Genomic DNA, 20,611 nt, shown 5'->3' with positions numbered 1-20,611 from the left:
AGCCTCCCCTGTATTTTTACAAGGTCATTTTCCCTGTATTTATGGCTTATTAACTTATCTAGTATCTGTTATTTGCCTATTGATCAATTCCTGGGTCAATGGGAATCAAAAATAGTCTACAATGATACATCATTTCCCCCTTATGACAAAGAACAGCGCCAGCTGTTCTACGGGCACTCATGTCCTGCCTTCTAGAAGCATCTGACCACTTCCTTGTGACCGCTTTGTGAGGCCAACATACTGAGTGGATAATAGAGGTTGAACATGTCTGACTCTGGCTTTCAGGATGCTTGGCTTGATCCCCAGGTCCAGATGCTCTCAGTAGGTTCCTCGACTGTGAAATCAGGTTGATTGGAAATTCTTTCCAGCTCTAGGAGCTTGTTTTTTAAAAGCACCTGGGTCTCCTTCCCAGCAAACTACACCTCCCCTTCCACACCCACACGGTCTAAACTCGGTGATTCAATCAGCTGCAGGTGCAAAATACGGTTTTACAGTTTGTGTTTGGGACTGGAGAGGGGACTTGAGATAAGAACCCTTGCTACACGAACGTGAAGATCTGAGTTAGGATCCCCAGCCCCCACCTACAAAGCCAGACACGGCTGTGTGCACCTGAGGTGTAAACACAGTGATGGACAGAGATAGGAGGGTTTCTGTCAGCCAGCATGGCCTCCCAACAGCAAGCTCCAGGTTCAGTAGAAGACCCTGTCTTAAGTGAATAAGGTGAGAGTTATAGATCAGAACACTTGTTTCTCACTAGCACTTACACCACACACACACATACACACACAAACACACACACATGCACACGAGCATGCACATATATACACACATTTACAAACACATTAAGAATCATGTCTATAAGCATGTAAGTAATCCTGGGCTTTGTCTTTTTCCCTAATCTACATATTGTAACGTCTATCTATAGAACATGTCATCTCAAGATGATTTAGGACACGGGAGGGTGGGCACAGGTCCTGTGTGGACACTAGGCCACTGCATGCAAGGGACTTGAGCATCTATCCTCTGTTGCCAGTATCTTCAGCGACCCGAGAGCTGATCTCCTTGGATACCAAGAAGTGAAGTGACCATGAATGTCTGAATAACTGCAGAGAGGGCTCTGAGATACATAGCCATTCACCTTTCTCAAGCAACCCATTTAACTTGGATCTCTTTACTGTCCCTGTCAGGGCTATTTTACGGACACAGTGATGTACTATGGCTTTTACACCAACTCCACAATTCAGCATGGGACGGGTGGACCATCTTACAACATGCAGTTGGCCTACATCTTCACCATCGGAGCCTGCCTGGTCATCTGCTTCTTCAGTCTGCTCTTCAGGTACAGATTCTGACCTGCTTCTCAGGCTTATTTGTGTGTGTGCCCATGTGTGCAGTTGTATGTGTACATGCGTACACATTTGTGGGGTCAGCAGAAAACTTTGGGTATCCTTCCTCGAGCACTGTCTACCTTGTTTTTTTTTTATCATTTATTTTTAATTTAAATAAGGTCTCTTTACAGCTTGGAACTTTCCAAGTAGACTTGCCTGACGGCTGATGGGTTCCAGGGAGCCATCTGTCCCTGCTTCCCCAGTGCTGGGATTGTACGTGTGCAGCACCATACCCAGGTTACTTTTTACATGGGTTCTAGGAATTGAACTTGTCCTTGTCCTTGGATGGCAGATGCTTTACCAACCATACTATCTCCCTAGCACCTAAGGCTCATCTTAGACAAACTCCTAGAAACTCAAGCTGTAACCCAAGAAGCTGGATATGCTGGTGCCCACCTGTCACCCTAGCACTTGGGATAGAGGGGAAGGAGGATTTTGAGTTCCAGGCCAGCCTGGGCTACATAATAAGACCTTGTCTCTAAAAATACATTAGCCCAGCAGACAGCTTCTCTGCCATGCTGTCCATGTCTTCCTTGTTTGTTGTTGGTTATTTTACTGTTAGCTCTTCGAGAGCCGGCTACACAGCTCCCAAATAATCACACAGAGTCATTCTTTCTTATGAATGCCCAGCCTTAGCTTGGTTTATTTCTTGCCGACTTTTCTTAACTTAAATTATCCCTTCTATCTTTTGCCTCTGGGCTTTTATCTTTCTCTATATACCTTTTTTGCTTTCTTACTCCATTGCTGGCTGTATGGCTGGGTGGCTGACCCCTGATGTCATCCTCTCCTCTTTTTCTTGTTCCTCGATCTTCTCTTCCCACATTTTTCCTATTCATTCTCTCTCCTGCCAGCCCCATCTATCCTTCCTTCTGCCTAGCTATTGGCCGTTCATCTCTTTATTAGACCAATCAGGTGTTTTAGACAGGCAAAGTTACACAGCTTCCCAAAGTGAAACAGATGCAACATAAAGGAATGCAACACATCTTTGCATCATTAAACAAATATTCCACAGCATAAACAAATGTCACACGTCTTAAACTAATATTCTACAGCACTTGTCTTGCAGTGTAGAATGTAGACAGATGGAAGAAGATAGGTGTTCAAGTGACTTTAGAGAAACTGAGGGGTCAGTCAAAAAAACAGACGCAATAGCCGAGCAATTCTACAGGCTAGACGAGGCAGGGGGATGATTGGAGAGAAGGTCCAGATGGGAAGTGAGTACAGGGCTCCGTCAGCCTTTGTATTCATCTGGGGAGGACCCTAGCATGGATGGCTAAGGCAACAGAAATCTGTCCTCTCACAGGTCTGGAGGTCAGGAGTCCTAGAGGAAGGTTGGTGTGGGATTCCCCTCTGTATGCTATGAATATGTTTTATTATCATTGTTATTAAAAAAGTTGTTTTGGTCAATGGCTAGGTAGAGGAAAGCCAGGTGGAAAATCCAAACAGAGATATAGAGAGAAGTAGGCAGACTCAAGGAGATGCTGTGTAGCTGCCAAAGGAGAAAGACACCAGCCAGAACTTTACCCAGTAAGCCACAGCCTCATGGAGATACACAGATGAATAAAAATGGATTAATTCAAGATGTAACAGCTAGCTAGAAATATGCCTTAGTCATTGGCCGAACAGTGTTGTAATTAATGTAGTTGCTGTGTGATTATTTGGGTCTGAGAGGCTGGGAAATGACCAAGCGGTCTCCATCTCCAGGAGGAGATAGCAAGGCTGGTTTCTTCTGAGGCAGCCTCTCCTTGGCATAATTATAGAAGGCCATTGCTGTAACTTGGATCGAGGACATGAGAGGTGGGAGATTGCAAGGTCATTGAGGGCCTATCTCAAAGGACATTGTGGGGCCCTGACCCCTTCTGCTCTTGCTTTTCTACTTCCTGGTCACAAGCTGACCAGATTTGCTCAGTGCCCTTCTGCCCATCATGATGCATTGTTATGGGTCTAGATCAGCAAGGCCAAGTAGACTTTGACAGAAGCCTCTAAACCCATGACCTTCTCTCTATACAAACTGATAGTCTTAGGTATGTATTTCTATGACGGGAAGCTGACTAGGGCAGCCACCCTCTCCCTAGGTCTTCCATTGTCTGTCTGGTTCTACTCACCTCTGCCCTCCATCCTCTGTCTTCCTCCTATCCTCCTCTTCCTCCTCTTCCTTGTCCTCCTCTCATTGTCTTTGGAATTCTGGAGAGGAGCTGCCTCCCAGGCCTAACTTCTTCTAATAAGAATGGCAACAACTTTGCTGAAGCCCCACCCTGAAGTCTTCACTTCATTTTAATTGCCACTTTTTAAAGCCCTATCTCCAAATACAGTCTGAGACTGATGTTAGCGGGGCTTACAGCTTTCATGTCTGAATTTGGGGAACTCATAATTCAGCTCCTCTGACCTCCCCGCCAGCATCATCCTTCGAAGAAAAATGGGACGTCATTGAAACTTATAAAACTAGAACAAGATCTTTCATCTATCACTCAGTGTGATGCATTGTGGGAGAGAAGTACTGGTTTCACTTCCGTATTGACAACATGCCCAGCTGGGTGCCAAGGGATTCTTGATCTGAAACACCCCATTATCTCACAACAGAGGCTAATGAATGCCTCCTGCCATGACTTTTGTGGCTTTCTGAGTAATATCTCCCCAGGATTCCCATTTCCTAGTTCCTAGAACCCATGCCCATCCCATTTTGTGTGATGTGTTCGCTTCCATCACTGTGACAAAACTGTTGCCATATACAACTCAGTCTGTGTTCACTTGGATCCATAGTCCTTGGGCCACTGTGAGACAGAACAGTTGTCAGAGGAACAAACTGCCTACCTCTCGGTAGCCTTCCCGGTGACCTAGCAGAGGGTATCTCTGGGCTGGCCAGCCTCATATGGGTCCCTGCTGTGTTCCCACTTTCATGGTGGTCCTTTCCCTTTCAATTGATCATCTTTGGAAACAACCTCACAGACACCCCAAGTATGACTTAGTAATATGGGTGTCTCTTAGTCTAATGAAGCTGGCAAAAAGTAACCAGCACCCAATGGAAAAGGAACTCTGGAGAGGGTGGTGTATACCTGTAATTCTACAAGAAAACCTTTACAAGTTTGAGGCCGGCCCGTATAGGGATACCCTGTCTCAAAAACAAAACAACACATGGACCCTAGGAATGTGATGAAGGATCTTAAGAGTGAGGAGGGGTGTCTTGGATTGTCAGGTGGGTCCAATAAAATCATAGGGACCTGAAAGAATCTTCTCCCTTTGAGGAGGGAAGTGGGAGGGAGGAAGGAAGGAACATGTTATTGTCTGGTCTTGACCATGGAGGAGAGGCTGCAAGCCAAGGACGGAGAGAGGCCTCTGGAAGCTGGAGAAGGCAAGAAACGGGTCAGTTCTAGACCTTTCAGAGGCCAGCCTGTGACATCTTGCCCTCAGTCCTGAGGCACCCATTTCCTGACTCTCTTTGTATGTGTAGAAACCAGAGGCACCTTGGTTCTCTTCTTAAAGACAGGGTTTCCCACTACCCTGGGCTCACTGACTATCTAGACTGATTGGCTAGTGAGGTTTAGGGATGACCCTGTCTCTGGCTCCTCAGAGCTGGGATTACAAACACATGTTAACACACTTGGCATATTTTGTTTGTTTGTTTGTTTGTTTGTTTTTCGAGACAGGGTTTCTCCGTAGCTTTTGGAGCCTGTCCTGGAACTAGCTCTTGTAGACCAGACTGGTCTCGAACTCACAGAGATCCACCTGCCTCTGCCTCCCAAGTGCTGGGATTAAAGGCGTGCGCCACCAATGCCCGGCCACACTTGGCATTTTTACATTGGCTCTGGGGATCCAAACTTAGGTTCTCATCTTTGCATGGCAAGCGTTTTACCCACTGAGCCATGACCCCAGCCCCTTCTTGACTTCTGACCCCAGGAATATGAGATGATAATAACCCTGTGACGTGTTAAGCAATAGCTTGGTGATCTTTTGTTGTAGCAACATGGATGGTCCATTCATATCTGCGTGAGGTGGGTACTATTGTTATCCCCATTATACAGATGTGGAAACTGAGGCTCAGAATACTTAATGGGGGCAAAGATCCCTCTATTGGTAGTATGTAGGCTTCCAAGCTACACCTGTCTTTTCCCATCATTTGTAGAACATTGTGCTGGTAATTCCCCTTCTCTGAGGGAAGAATTTGGATTACCCATGCTGCCTTTTATTATCAGTAAGAAACACACACGGTTCGTGTCTGCCTCAACACCTCCATGGTAATGCTCGGACATTTTCGTTTCTTCCTCCCCAGCATGGCCAAGTACTTCCGGAACAACTTCATCAACCCCCATATTTACTCCAGAGGGATCGCTAAGCTTGTCTTCTGCTGGGACTTCACTGTCACCCATGAAAAAGCTGTGAAGCTAAAGCAGAAGAATCTGAGCACAGAGATCAGGGTAAGGCCCAGGCCCCAGACTCCTCCCCCACCAGCCTTCTCCAGTGCCTATGTAGCTATAGCTTTTTTCCCTCTTTTTCCTCCCACCCCCTTTTCCTTCCCATTCCCATTTCCCTTTCTCTGTTCTGTTGTGGTTTATGGTTGTACACCTGCCATCCTGGGGCGGCAGAGGCTGGAGGGCTGTATGTTTAAGGGCAGGCTAGGCTACACTGTAAGCTTTTCTTTCACAAGCAAAGATAAAAGAGAAGGAAGGCAGGAAGGGGGTGGCTGGGGGAGGGAGGGAGGGAGGGAGGGAGGGAGGGAGGGAGGGAGGGAGGGAGGGAGGGAGGGGAAGAAAAGGCGAATAGAGAAAGAAGGAGCAGGGGGTGGGGAACAAAGCAGAAAATGCACTTCTGTGAGCACTGTGGCTGTAGGCCTGTTACGTCTCTCTGGTTCCCTAAGATGGAAACGGAGTTTGAAGGTCTTGGACTTCTCTGCCATCCTGAGATTCTCCCTTGGTCTCCCATAATTCACCTTGATCACAGATTTCCCCTCCAGCTCCTGTGTGGTCTGAACTGGCCCCACGATCCTGGGGATCTCTGCTGTTGGCAGTGAGGGGCCAGTGAGTCCACCTGACTGTCTGACGCTTGCAGGAGAACCTGTCTGAGATCCGCCAGGAGAACGACAGGCTCACGCTCAACCAGCAGCTGACCCGCTTCTCCACTCACATAGCCGCCTGGCTCGTCTCTACCGGAGTGGCCGCAGCCTGCTGTATAGCTGTGTACTACTTGGCTGTGTATAACTCTGAGGTAACCCCGAGGGCCGGAGCAGAGAGAGAGCTGGGGAGGAGTGGGGGACCGCTGGGGCACATGCAGAACTGAGGCCTCTAGCTGGGCCTCGTGGCCAGCGGCAGTCACACCCATAGAGGCTTGCTTCAAACTACAGCACTGCCTTTCTTCCCATGACCACAGACTCAGATGGGCACTTAGGAGTCCCCAGGGGTGTCATGACATCACAGGGCAAGGTGCACTAGGCTCCTGTGAAGATGGGACTTTGGCAGAGACCTGGGATCAGATTCTCATTTCTGCTTTTTTTTTTTTTTTTTTTTTTTTTTGGTTTTTCGAGACAGGGTTTCTCTGTGGTTTTGGAGCCTGTCCTGGAACTAGCTCTTGTAGACCAGGCTGGTCTCGAACTCACAGAGATCCGCCTGCCTCTGCCTCCCAAGTGCTGGGATTAAAGGCGTGTGCCACCACCGCCCGGCTTTTTTTTTTTTTTTTGAGATAAAGTTTTGTCACACAACAGAGGCTAGCCTTTAACTCCTGATATTCCTGCTTCTGTCTCCCAAGTGCTGAGATTATAGACACTCAACATTCTTTGTTATTTTGTCCCCAGGCCCCTTTGACACCTGACAGAGTAGATGCTCTGTAAGTTTGTCAGGTGAACTCCCCTGTGTGACGTAATCTTTCCTGGACACCATATTCCACCTCTGGTCTAAAAACAACGGGTATAGGGTTACACATACTTGAAGGATCACCAATGGCCATATTAAAGTATGATTTTAACAGGGGAAACTGAGTCACGGTCTTTAGGAGTCTGCCATTGACCACATGGGGCGGAATCTGTGGCTGGGCATCTACAGGTGGAAAGCCTTTGCCTCCTGCATTCACCCCAAAGTGCAGGGTGGCTAGTGAGAGACAAGTCCCAGGATCATTCCCTGGTCCAGGCTCCCACTCTGGGCTGAGCCGGACCAACTGCTGGCATAAGCCCGATTGCTGTCAATCATCACTAGTAACCATGGCTTCCATGGGCAGGCTTGACCTTACCTCATCTTTCTGGATTCTATCAAATTCTGTGGCTTGAGGGATGCTCCCCTGACTCAGAGGTGCCAGTTACCCAGGTTCCCCCTCAGCTGCTCAGTATAGGACAGAGGCAGCATTAAGACCCAGATATGTCTCCTAATTTCCTCAGTGTTCTGACAGAAGCAGTCCAGGGAGGAAGGGGTTACCTTGGCTCACAGTTCTTGGAGGGGATGGCATGGTGGCTGGGTATGGTTAGCAAAGGTGGGAGTGGGTGAAGCAGAGAATATGGGGGACACTAGAGGCTGGGTTTTGATCTTCAAAAGCTGGCATCCTGTGATGTATTTTCTCTAGCCATGCTTCATGCTCCACGATCCTACAGCCTTCTAAAACTGTGCCATTAGCTGGGGACCAAGTATTTAAATACACAGGTCCATAACTTTGCATCCTACCCATGATGTGGGGGTTCCAAAGCCATACCAAGGGGTGGGAGGTGCTCTCAAGGCCTCTAGAAGTGCATACAGGAGGGGTGAGGCCTCAGGAGAAGGAGAATGGGATATGGGACCCCAAATCCAACCACAGGAATAGCGCCAAGAAAAATGCCTGGCAGAGGGCCCTCTACCTGCTGTGAGGCAACCACCAGGGGACTGCATGGGCTAGCCTGCTCCCCAGTTCAGTTCTTAGCACAAAGGAAGCCTGGCAAACCTGCTTCAGGCTGTGCAAGGGTAGCAGGAACAGTCAGCTCTGAAACCATATACGTACAAGTAACATTATACAGCCTGAGCAGGTTGAATTAATAAATTTTATGAGTGTTTATGCATATAATATATATGTATGACAACAATTTTTTAAAAGCCACGGATTTGAAAACGAGCTGGGTAGGGTATCCATGGGAGAGGGGTGAGAAAGAGGAAAGGGAAGGGAGAAAATGATGTAGTTATATTTTAGTTTAAAAAACAAATTAAAAATGGGGACTATGCATGGTGGCACATGGCCTTTAATCCCAACACTTGGGAGGCAGAGGTGGGCAGATCTCTGTGAGTTCGAAGCCAGCCTGATCTACATAATGAATTCCAAGGATAGCCAAGGCTATATAAATAAGACCTTGTCTCACCCCACTAATAATGATGATGATGGTGATGATAACAGAATAGCAGGAGAAATCCCGGGATGTTTAGTTCCCTTATGCCATGGCTAAAATAGATTTTTGTTTCCACAGCAAGAAAACTCGAAGCCTAGCCCAAAGCATCTTGGTGAGAGCCAAGTCCCAGCAGAACTGTTGAGTTTAGGTCACTGCCCTAGTGCCACTGTGTCGGTGTGCTAAAATCTTCTGACCAAAACTGACCTGGAGAGGAAAGGGCGTACTTGTGACTAGGTCACAGTCCGTCCCTGGGGCAGCCAGGACAAGAACTCAAGCAGGAAGCTGGAGGCAGGACATGAGTAAACACTATTTGCTGGCTCCCCAACAGGCTCACGATAAGCTAACTTTCTTATACGGCCCAGGATCACCTGTCTAGGCTGGTGCTGCCTACCCTACCATGAGCTTGGCCTTCCTGCATCAACTAACAGCCAAGACAACCCCCACACGTATACCCACAGGCCGGTCCGATCCAGGTAGTTCCTCAGTTGAGGTTGCCCCTTGGCACTTGACTCTAGGTTATATCAAGATGACAAAAAAAAACTCACAAGCACTGTTCTGATTGAATGCTTCCTTGCTGGTGACCCTGGGAAAACATACTTACCGCTCTGAGATTCAGTATCCTCAGAGGAAGTGTGGGGCAGAGGGTCTCTACTTCAGACGCTCTGAGTGTGAGGAAAGAAAGGATCCACAGCTCCATGGACCTCTAAGGCTGATCCTTCTACCCTGCAGTTCTTGAAGACGCACAGGAACCCCGGGGCGGTGCTGTTACTGCCATTTGTCGTATCCTGTATCAACCTGGCGGTGCCTCGCTTCTACTCCATGTTCCGCCTAGTGGAGAGGTTCGAGGTACCAAGGCAGGAAGTCTACGTCCTCCTCATCCGGTAGGTGTGTCACCCCTGATTTTAGATCATTTCCAGGAGCTAGAAGGAGCTCCATTCAAATGTCAAAGTTCTGTTCCTGAAGGAAGACGTTCCGGTAATGAAGAGTGCCATATGATGGGTTAACAATTGTCTTAGTTAGGGTTTCTATTGCTGTGATGAAACACCATGGTTAATAACAAGCTGGGGAGGACTTACATGTCTACAATGCTATTCGTCACTGAAGGAAGTCAGGACAGGAGTTCAAATGAGGCAAGGACCTGGAGGCAGGAGCTGAAACAGAGGCCACAGGAGGGTACTACTTACTGACTTGCTCCCGTGTCTTCCTCAGCCTACTTTCTTATAGACCACCCGCCCAGGGTTGGCTCCACCCACAATGGGCTGGACATTCCCACATCAATTACTAATTAAGAAAATGCCCTATATCTGCTTGCCTACAGCTTGGTCTTATGGAGGCATTTTCTTAATTGAGGTTCCCTAGTCTCTGATGATTTCATCTATGTCACATTGACATAAAACTACCAAGCACAACCGCCTTCAAAGACCCCTGGGAAAATATGATTATTGAGTATGGATGCTTTTTTACTAGATGGTGGCTTACCTTTCTCAATAGCTGCTGGCCTCAGAATTAACCCAATTCTCCAGTGTCACTGCACAGATGGACAAGCACTGTGCAAGGGTTCCTGACCTCAGAGCTCTGTACCCACTGCCACACACAGGAGGAGAAGGCATATTTCTGTAATTCATCCATCAAAACAGAAGGAAGGATGTTCTTGGTGACTCCTTGGCTGAAAGGTGGCACTCCTTGGTGATGCTCCTTCCTATATACAAGAGATGCAGCCAAAGTGTGATATACAATAACCGAAGCCACCCAGTTTCTGTCCTTGCAGCCTTTCCCTGGTCGATTCTCTTGCTAACTCCTGGCTCTGACCGTGGGTCTGCATGCTGCATAAATGTCCTCACGGATCATCCTTCCTCTCTATGACCTTGAAGATCTGACCCTTTCTCCTCATCATGCTCCTGACTGGCCTCCTGGTGTTCTCAGACATGTCTAACTCCGTACCTGCCTCTGCTCTGACTGCTCTCTTTGCAGGAAAGTCTCTTCCTACATATGGCCCTGGGGACTGCTTCCCGACTTCATTTAGACTTTCGCTCAAGGTTGTCCTTCATGGTGTCTTTCCAACCACTCTTATTCCCTACATTATAGCTTCCTTCCACTTCTTAGCATTTTATTTATTATCTCCCCCAGCAGTGCATGTACACACACACACACGTACACACACACACACACACACACACACACACACATATACGCTCACATGTGAGCGTGTATAAAAAGAAATTGTTTTCTTGCTCACTACTGGTACTCCTGGGGCATTCCAGATGCTCAAAGATAATTAGTAAATGAAAGAATCAATAAATCAGCGAGTTAATTATTTTCTATTTGTATTATGAAAAATTCTAATCATAGATGATTATTGTGCCATCATTATTCCTCCCAGCCCTCCAATTCCTCCCAGTTCCAACCCACCAGGCCAGGGTTCCACTTTGCTGCTTTCTTAGGTGTAATGGCTCATATCGACTGTCAACGTGATAGGCTCTCTAATCATTTAGCAGACAGATCTCCAGGCACGCCTGTGGAGTTTCTAGATGGGTTTAGTTGAAGTGGAAAGACCACTCCAGTTGTGGACAGCACCAGTCCTGTGGGCTAGGATCCCAGGCTGAATGAAAAGCAGAAAACAAGCTGAGCACTGGATCCAGCTCACCTTGCATCCTAACTGTGTATGCAATGTGACCAGCTGCTCCCACTCCTGCTGCCATGTATGCCCTTACCCAATCCAGCTCACCTTGCATCCTAACTGTATATGCAATTGACCAGCTGCTCCCACTCCTGCTGCCATGTATGCCCTTACCCAATCCAGCTCACCTTGCATTCTAACTGTATATGCAATTGACCAGCTGCTCCCACTACTGCTGCCATGTCTGCCCTTACATGATGGGCTTTACCCTCAAACTGTGAGCCAACAAAACAAAACAGAAATCGCTTTAACACAATGAGGAAATTAACGAATGCATTAGGTATGTAGAGAGAGGAAAATATTAGGGATTGCTGTCACACTTGAAGTTTGGGTAAAATGAGTGTGACATACCCACCTGTGATAGAGTTATAAAGGTTAAGAGAGATGATTTAGTGAGGGACTCGGTAGAACATCTTGGGTGAGCATTCAATAAATAAATATTAAACACATTTCTTATTACTGTAATGGGTTTGAATGGGAGAGAAACTGGTTCATTTGCAGGGTCAACAGAAGAGAGTGTATTAGTCAGAATTAAGTTTTTGCTGCAGTAACAATCCTCCCCAAGTCTCAGCGGCATGAGACACAAAGGTTTATTTCTTGCCAGTGTTACGTGTACATTGTAGACTGGAGAGAAGGTTGTGTGCATGTTTGCCACCAAGGGACCCAGGCTGAGGCATCAACGCACATCTGAGATAATGCTGACTGCCCTGGTAAAGAAGGCAATGGGCTCTAGGGGGCCTCAGAGTGACATGCCGTGCTCAAGGGCCTCAGAGTGACATGCCATGCCCAAGGCTAGAACTGACACATAGCACAGCTGCTCATAGCTCACCTGCTAGAACTCCTCCTACTACCCAGCCCCAGAGGGCAGGCAGAGATGTCTGTTCTGCCACATACCTACAGGGTACACTGACCAACAGCACAGGAAGCTGCCATTGGGATGACCAGAGCCGTTTCCTCTTCTGTTATTTAGAAACATCCTTCTGAAGATCTCCATCGTTGGAATTCTTTGTTACTATTGGCTCAACATCGTGGCCCTGTCTGACGAAGAGGTGAGAGTTACGTGCTGTTCTGCCTTGAGTTTGCTTTTTGGCCTTTAGTTCCTGACAGCCATCACACTTCCTTTTGGGAAGAGCGGAGCAAAGAAGCTGGTCTGGGAAGCAACTTAAAGCAGGAGGGCTTTGTGGAAAAGCTGAGATGCCAATCAAATACACTCAGTCTCTTTAGTTTCAGTCTTTGTATCCATAAGATGGGCACTATGCGATATCAGCTGTGACTAACCTATGATGGGCATACCATAGGCAGCAATTCTGAGGTTGATCTGTCCAGATAGCCTGAAGATGAGACAAGATCCTTCTTGAGCATTGATGTTCCATGTTGTCCTGCCCCAGGCACCATGGACTCTGCTGATACACAGACATGAAGCTCGTCTGCACATTCACACCCTAACCCTGGCTGTCCCTGTCTCTCCCACACTCGTTAGGACTTTTCAACTTATTTTGCCTCAGACCATGGGTTTCTGGTCCTTATACTCTGACAGTGATGCCCCAGAAGGCCTCAAAAGAAAGAACCTCGTTGGTTCCAAGGCCCTTTCCTTGAAGTCCAGTGGCGGAATAAGAGATTCCCTATCCCCAGGGGACTACACTGACCAAAATAACATTGCAGTGTCTGGATTCAAATTATCTGTCATAACACAGTATCTTCACCAAACTCCAATCATCAGAGATGTTCAGAACCAGCTTTCTAAACTAGGATGTTAGAGAACATACTGTGTTACAGCTACCCATTTATTCTCCCATGCAGCTATTCATTTATGTATCAGACAGCTATCCACTTATTCAGCTATCATCCATCCACTTATCCACCTAACCATGCATCCATTTACCCAGGCATATCCCCATCCATCTATTTATCCACCCATCTTCCCAAGTCGCCCATCCATCTCTCCACATTTCTCTCTTCATCTACCATCTATCCATTCTTGCACTCATTCATCCATCCTTGAGTCCGTGGGCTAGTATGGAAACCTTCCTTCTCCTTCAGCAGATCTGAAAGCTGCCAGTGTGTCTTCTCCTAGCTCTGACTTCCTTTAGAAGTTGCTGTCCACCAGTTCACACCAACTTGGGAGAACCTCTAGTCACTTTTTAAAACGATGTTTTTATTAGTTGTACGTTCCATCCACCTATACAATGTAGGAGCAATAAATAAAAAGAGGAGGGACATCCTTAGCCCTCCGTGCTTCTTACTCTCCTGAGGAAAGTGATTTGCCCTGGTGGGGAGATGGGGGTAGAGGGAACAGGGCAGAGACGGGATAGCTTAGAAGTAGAGGTGATGAGATGGGAAGACTTTGTACAAGTGAGCGGTAAGCCTTATAGGGTAGAGAGAAGTTCAAAAAGAGAATATGCATGCACATGTACACACACACTCACATGCACGCACACACACACACACACGCACACACACTGACTGCTTTTACAGAGTAAGTCTACTTTCCTGGATACACAAGATGTGGTCAAATTGCACCCGTGTGAGCTCTGATCAGGGCCACCAGCCTTGCCTTACCTTGACTCTATCTGCCTTCCAGTGCTGGGAGACCTTCATTGGCCAGGACATCTACCGGCTCCTTCTCATGGACTTCGTGTTCTCATTGGCGGATTCCTTACTGGGGGAGTTTCTGAGGAGGTAACCATTAGTCAGTTGTGGGTGGCTCTGTAGCCAGAGACTGATGCCTGGCTGAACAGAAAGCGTGGGCTCCTGCCACGTCTGCTGTGTGTGTCTAATCTGCCCATTGTCCTTCAGGGTGTTGTTCTTGTCTAACATAACCACATTCTACCTTAACCTGACAGCTCATTGGGTTTAAGTTGACCCTATCCAACCTACTATTTGGACAAAAATTCCAGAAATAAAACAGAAACTGAACCACTTGGAATCTGTCTCTCCCTTTTCCTCATTCTTTTTTGACTGTGACTGGTCAGATGTGATTTATTTTTATATTATTTTTTGCAGTGCTGGGATGGGGAGAGACACAAGGCCTTGTGGTGCTAAGGAAGCATTCCACGGCTGAGCCACACCCTCGTCCTGCGGGGGCTCTGCTCCGTTTTTCTTCATTCACTTTGTAATGATTTGATGCAAGCCTCTTATTTCTTGGCACCGCTTTTGCCGAGGTTGTAACCCAGGGCCTGAGACTTGTAAATTCTCTTCCACTGAGCCACACCCCGGCCCTGGACACATCCATCTAGAATGAGATGCCATGGTACTGTGCCAGGTTTTCTCCATGGGGAGGCTGAATGCCAGATTCCATTAGTTCTGTCCAGACTTGCTTTATTCCAGCCTCTGTCCAGAGCCTGAATGCAAAGGGGGGAAACATTTTTGTTAACAGAAATTTTGGGGGAGATGGAAACTTTTCTGTATAAAGAAAAATGTGGGTGAGGAGATGGCTCAGTGAGTGAAGTGTTTAATCATACAAGCATGAGGTTCTGAGTTCGAATACCCAGAACCCACACAAAGACAGTTGTGTTGCACATCTATAATCCCAATGCTCCTAATGGGAGACAGAAGAAGCCTTCAAAATCCTGTCTCAACCAAGGTAGAACAGGAGAACTAATACAAAGATGGTCCTGTGATTTCCATATGCACACTGTGCCATGTGCATGCACACATGTATGTACAGATACACACATATACATATCAGACACATCAACAACAAGTCAAAACAATAATAGCAAAAGAAGAGAAAAGAAAATGTCATTAAAGAATGATGTAAGCCCTGGTAGGTCAACCACACACCAGGGCAGGCTCTACTCCCAAGAGCAGTTGGGCAACACAGAATAGACTAGACGGCAAGAAAGAAGAATTCAAAGTTGGGTGGGTAGGGAGGTGATGGTGGAGAGGGTGGATGTGGGAGGAGAGAGGGTCAGTACGATCAAAATGCATTATGTGATATTCTCAAAGAATTATCAAAAATAATATTTAAGGAAACAAGAAAAATAAGAAAGTTTCCCCAAAGTCTATAGAGAGCTTGTTTTCTTCTTTAGGAAACACGGACCATCACTGGCTCTAGAGCAGTAACCATAAACGTGGCTTGGTTGACTCAGTGGTAAAGTGCATAGTTAGCATATTCAAGGCCCTGGGTTCCAACCTCAGCACCAAAAAACAGCTTCTAAAAATGCATTTGGCTTGGGAGGTGCTCATCTTTTTTGTTTCATGAGAAAGAAAATGTGACAAAGAACGGGATGAACCAGAAAGCAGGTTGGCTATTTTAAATAACGGGGGCAGCCGACACCCTCGAGAGCGGTTTACAACCATTGTAGTAGCTCCCTACTTGACTGCATTGCCCTAATCCCGCATCTCCCCAGTTCCCTCGATTCCTCGATTCCTCGGGGCTTCCTCAGCTCTAGGACTTGCAGCTTCATCCCTGGCTACTGAGGGTGTCTGTTGTTGTTTGTCCTGGTTGGTGGAGTGCTCTGAGTTGTCGTTGGAGTACTAAATGCAGGATGTTTTCACAGGCTCATTGGGACGAAATTCATCACAAGTCTCAGCTTACAGGAGTTTGACATTGCCAGGAATGTTCTAGAACTGATCTACGCACAAACTTTGGCCTGGTAAGTTTTTACAGTGCAGTAGAACGCCCCGTCAGTTCCCACCTGGGGGTGAACTTGGGAGTTTTGGTTGTAAGGGCTGGTCTGTTGTTTAAAATCTGAGTGGGTGACTGGGCATGGTAGTGACCAGGTTGACCTCAAACCCACAGAGATCTGCCTGCCTCTGTCTCCTAAGTGCTGGGATTAAAAAAATGCACCACCACCTGCCCAACGAGAGTCAGTTTAAGGCAAGGTAGCACCCTGGAGACCCACAGACCGTAGGCGGACACAGGCCTGATTTGTTTACCAGCCAATTACACCCCTTCTGTTTCTTCCCCTGCCACAGAACTTTTTCTAAGACTCTGGATTACCCCCTACAGTTTTTAATTTTTGCTCTGTCTAAAATGCTTTCTCTGTATGTGTCTGCACACACATATATGAGAGGTTGATGTGTGTGTGCATGCATGCGGAGCCAGAGAACAATCTTGTTGTGTCTCAGGAACTGTTAATTCTTTTTTTAAAAAATCTATTCTTTTATTTTCTTTCTTTCCTCCCTCCCTCCTTCCTTCCCTCCCTCCTTCTCTCTCTCTCTGTCTCTGTGTGTGTGTGTGTCTCTCTGTCTCTCTCTCTCTCTGTCTCTCTCTCTCTGTCTCTCTCTCTCTGTCTCTGTCTCTCTCTCTCTCTCCCCATGCAGGGTCTGTCACTGGAACTCACCTAGTAGGCTAAGCAGTTCAGGGAACCCTTGGGAGCCCTTGACTCTGCCTACCAGGTCTAGCATTATAGCGCATGCAACCATGCTTGGCTTTTTAAATGTAGGTTCTAGTAGTTGAACACAGATCTTCATACTTACAAGACAGACACTTTACCAATTAAGCTGTGACCACCATCCCCAGCTCTGTGCAATTTATACATTGAAACAAAACACCAATGTGACAGTATTAGGGGAAGATTTGGTCCTAAAGTGGAGCCACCATTAATAGGGTTAGTCCCTTTATAAAAGAGAGCCATGAGAGGCTTCTGAACCCTTCGACCATGTGAGGATAGTGACAAGGTTCATCCGGGAACCAGGAAGTGAACTTCACCAGACACCACTGAATCCACCAGCGCTCAATCTCCAACTTTTGGCCTCTCAAACTGTGAGCAGCAAACCTATGTTGTTCCTAAAGTTAGCCAGCTAAGGGTGTTTGCCATAGTATTCCAAATGAGTAATACAATCACCAATATATTTTATTTTATGCGTACGGGTGCTTTTCCTGCATGTATGTCTATGCATCATCTGTGTGCATTGCCTGCAGAGGGCAGAAGAGGGCATCAGATGCCCTGGAACTGGAGTTACAAATGGTTATCAGCAGGTGCGTAGGTGCTGAGAATTGAACCCGGGTCCTCTGAAACAGCAGTCAGTATTCTTAACCACTGAGCCATTTCTCCAGCCCTATATGTTTTTTTTTTCCTTTGCCTCTTGTTTGAGGCAGCTTAGAGCAAGGTAGCTCTCTCTGAGTAGCCCTGGCTGACCTAGGACTCACTATGTAAACCAGGCTGGTCTGGAACGCACGTAGATTCACCTACCTATGCCTTCCATATGCTGGGATTGGGCATGTGTTACCATTCCCAGACCCATCACCAATACTTAAAACACAGGAGATCATGTAAAATTCTCCTGTCTTTCTCTTCCTCCCTCCTTCTTTCCTCTTTTCCTTCTTCCCTTTCACCCTCCTTCCCTCCATTCCTCTCTCCCTTTGTTTTTCAGGATGACCAGCTAGTTGTATCATGTAATTTCATTTTGCTTTATTTCCGGGGTGGTACTGGGACCCAAACCCAGGTTCTCATACATGATAGCCAAGTGTTTCACCACTGAGATATCCCACCTTAGGCCCTAGCCTCCATCCTTTCATGCAGGCTCACTTAGAAACCTTAGACAAGCCCATGAGTCTTTCCTTACTTATTTTGACATGATGGAGTCCATGCCGGAGTTTGGTGTGTCGAATCATGTGCCCGGGTTCTATCTGTTGGGAAATGAGTGACTTCAAAGCAATGCGTTAGGAGCTGAATAAGCCTGGATTCTGGGGCTAGCCCTGTCACTCACTGAGGTCCCTGGCTTTGCAGAGCCTTAGTTTCCGGGAACTTGCATATAATAGCAGCTGCTTTCAAATTACACTGAGGGTGAAATTTGATAGTAGATGAAGAGAGTTTTGCAAACTCCAGCAGATCAGGCAACTGCCAAATGTCTCATTATTTTGTCTCATTAAAAATGCTCCAAGTGGTCTGGCTGTCTTCAGGTAGTCTGTCTTTGAACAGATTTTCCAGCAAGGGAGGACTTTTCGTTAGTATTTAAGTGGTGATGTGTCTGTACTACCAGGCCACAGGCTTGCTTCCAAGGCCATTCACCTACATTATTTCAACAGCCAGGATACCTTCGGGGAGGGTGAAGTGTTGAGGTAATAGTTTGCCTTGGAAGATTTGAGAGATTAAAGGAAAATGGTGTCTGCTCACTGATGTCTGGCTCAGACATATTTTGTTAATGAGGATGCTACATCCCTTATGAGCTCTCTTGTGACTGTTCACTATTAGTGCGTAACTGGGCAAGGGAGGTGGCCCGGTCAGTAGAGTGCTTACCTCTCAAGCATGAGGACCTGAGCTTGATCCCCAATACCAATATAAAAGCTGAGTGTGGAGGTGTGTGTCTGTAATCCCTATACTGGAGAGGTGGAGAAGGGAGGATCAAGCCCTGGGGATTGCCAGTCAGCCAGTCTAGTCCAGTAACCACGTCCCAGGTCAGTGAGAGACGCTGTCATAAAAAAGGTGGAGAGTAAATAAGAGAGACACCTAAAACTGCGTTCTGGCCTCCACACACATCTGCACACATGTGCACACCCACCCAGAAACACATACACACACCAAGTAATGCACAACAAAGTTGTGCATTGTGGTGCATGCCTGTAATCCCAGCACTGAGAGACCGAGTCAGGAAGATTACAAGTTCAAGATTAGCCTGAGCTAAACATTGAGATCATTGCTTACACTGACAGAAATACATAACAAGAATCATCACGTGGCTATGTAACCCATCTTCTGAAATTTTTTGTTTTGCAGTTTAAACACTATGTTCATTAAACCACTCCCTGCTGCCCACTCTCCACAGCACCAGGCAACCACCATTCTACTTTATAGTTCTATGCTCTGCCTACCCTGGATACATCCTTTGTTTTTTGTGTCTGGCTTATTTCACTTATTTGCAGCATTTCCTTTTTAAGCACATTCAACACGCTATTATGTGTGTCAGCTCACATTCTGTTTATCCACTAATTTGTCTGTGAACATTCTGGTGGCTTCCATGGTTCCACTGTTGTGAACAGTGTCACTGTGAACACGGGCGTGCAGACGCTTCTGGGAGATTCTGCTTTCAGTTGTTCGACTTTCTACCCAGAAACAGAATGACCGTGTCACAATTTGTGAGCACTTGTAAAATATTTAGTGACTTAAAAGCAATGGGATTAGCTGGCACACGCCTTTAATCCCAACACTTGGGAGGCAAATGCAAGTGGATCTCTATGAGTTCAAGGCCAGCCTGGTCTCCATAGTGAGTTCCAGGACAGCTGGGGCTACATAGTGAGACCCTGTCTTGGAGGAAAAAACACCTTCAACAACAACAACAAAAAATAAATAAATAAAAATAAAACAAACAAAAAGAACAAAACAGCAACAACAACAACAACAAAACAACCCACAATGTGGTAGCCCAATTCTTCCTTTAGGGTGGAGCTGCCATCTTCTGGTGATTTGTCATAATGACAAATAGAGAGGAGAGGCACCCAGCACACACACACAAAGAGAGAGAGAGACATGCACACACACGGACACAACTAGGGCTTTTAGGAAACATGGATTATTCTTCTAACTACATATATGTCAATCTAGATGGATGATAATGTTATAGGTATCAAGCAAGTAGGTTTGATCTTAGTAGTGATGAGAAACGCCATGGAGGCAGAAATGATGCAAGAAGGGAGCTGGAGAGATGGCTCAGTGGTTAAGAGCACTGGCTGCTCTTCCAGAGGTCCTGAGTTCAATTCCCAGCAACCAGATGGTGGCTCACAACTATCTGTAGTGAGATCTGGCGCCCTCTTCTGATGTGTGGGCATACATGGAGGCAGAATGTTGGGTACATAATAAATTTTTTTAAAAAATGATGCAAGAATGTGTTTGGCCCTGGTTTGCTTGCTGGCTGATGCATAGTTAGCTTTCTTTTTTATTTTTATTTTGTTTTTGTTTTTGAGATTATGATTTACATTTCTCCCTTTCCTTCACTCACTCCAGATCCTCTCATACGCTCTGCCCTGCTTGCCTTCAAATGTACAGCCTCTTGTTCTCTAATTGTTATTGCATACATACATGTATGTACTACCTGTGTTTATGTTTTCAGGGCTGGCCATTTGGCACTGGACAACCAATTAGTTTGTTCTTCCCTGGGAAAGGCCACCTCTCCTGCCCCTAGATCTCCTCAGTTGCTTCTAGTTCTTTGTGTAGGGTTGAGGCCTGGTGGACTTTTCTCTGTCCACTTTGGCATGTCCGGTTCATTGGCCTCATCTTCGTTCAACTCACATTTCAGTGGTCATATTGGTGAGACCTACAATATAGCGTCTGTTAT

The 20,611-nt window shown here is 46.6% G+C and overlaps 1 protein-coding gene across 1 annotated transcript in view; it reads left to right on the top strand.

Moving 5' to 3' along the window:
• The window catches only part of Tmc5 (transmembrane channel like 5), an 86,916-nt gene that overhangs the window by 54,196 nt on the left and 12,109 nt on the right, over nucleotides 1-20,611 (top strand). Inside the window, exons 9-15 of the mRNA XM_057778324.1 lie at nucleotides 1,188-1,339; nucleotides 5,656-5,800; nucleotides 6,432-6,587; nucleotides 9,445-9,596; nucleotides 12,363-12,441; nucleotides 13,974-14,071; nucleotides 15,895-15,990. Of these exons, the coding sequence (XP_057634307.1) occupies nucleotides 1,188-1,339; nucleotides 5,656-5,800; nucleotides 6,432-6,587; nucleotides 9,445-9,596; nucleotides 12,363-12,441; nucleotides 13,974-14,071; nucleotides 15,895-15,990 (878 nt within the window). The remainder of the gene's footprint in view (nucleotides 1-1,187; nucleotides 1,340-5,655; nucleotides 5,801-6,431; nucleotides 6,588-9,444; nucleotides 9,597-12,362; nucleotides 12,442-13,973; nucleotides 14,072-15,894; nucleotides 15,991-20,611) is intronic.

The sequence above is a fragment of the Chionomys nivalis genome, chromosome 8, assembly GCF_950005125.1.
Source record: "Chionomys nivalis chromosome 8, mChiNiv1.1, whole genome shotgun sequence".
NCBI lineage: Eukaryota > Metazoa > Chordata > Mammalia > Rodentia > Cricetidae > Chionomys > Chionomys nivalis.
This window is presented reverse-complemented; position numbering and strand designations above follow the sequence as displayed.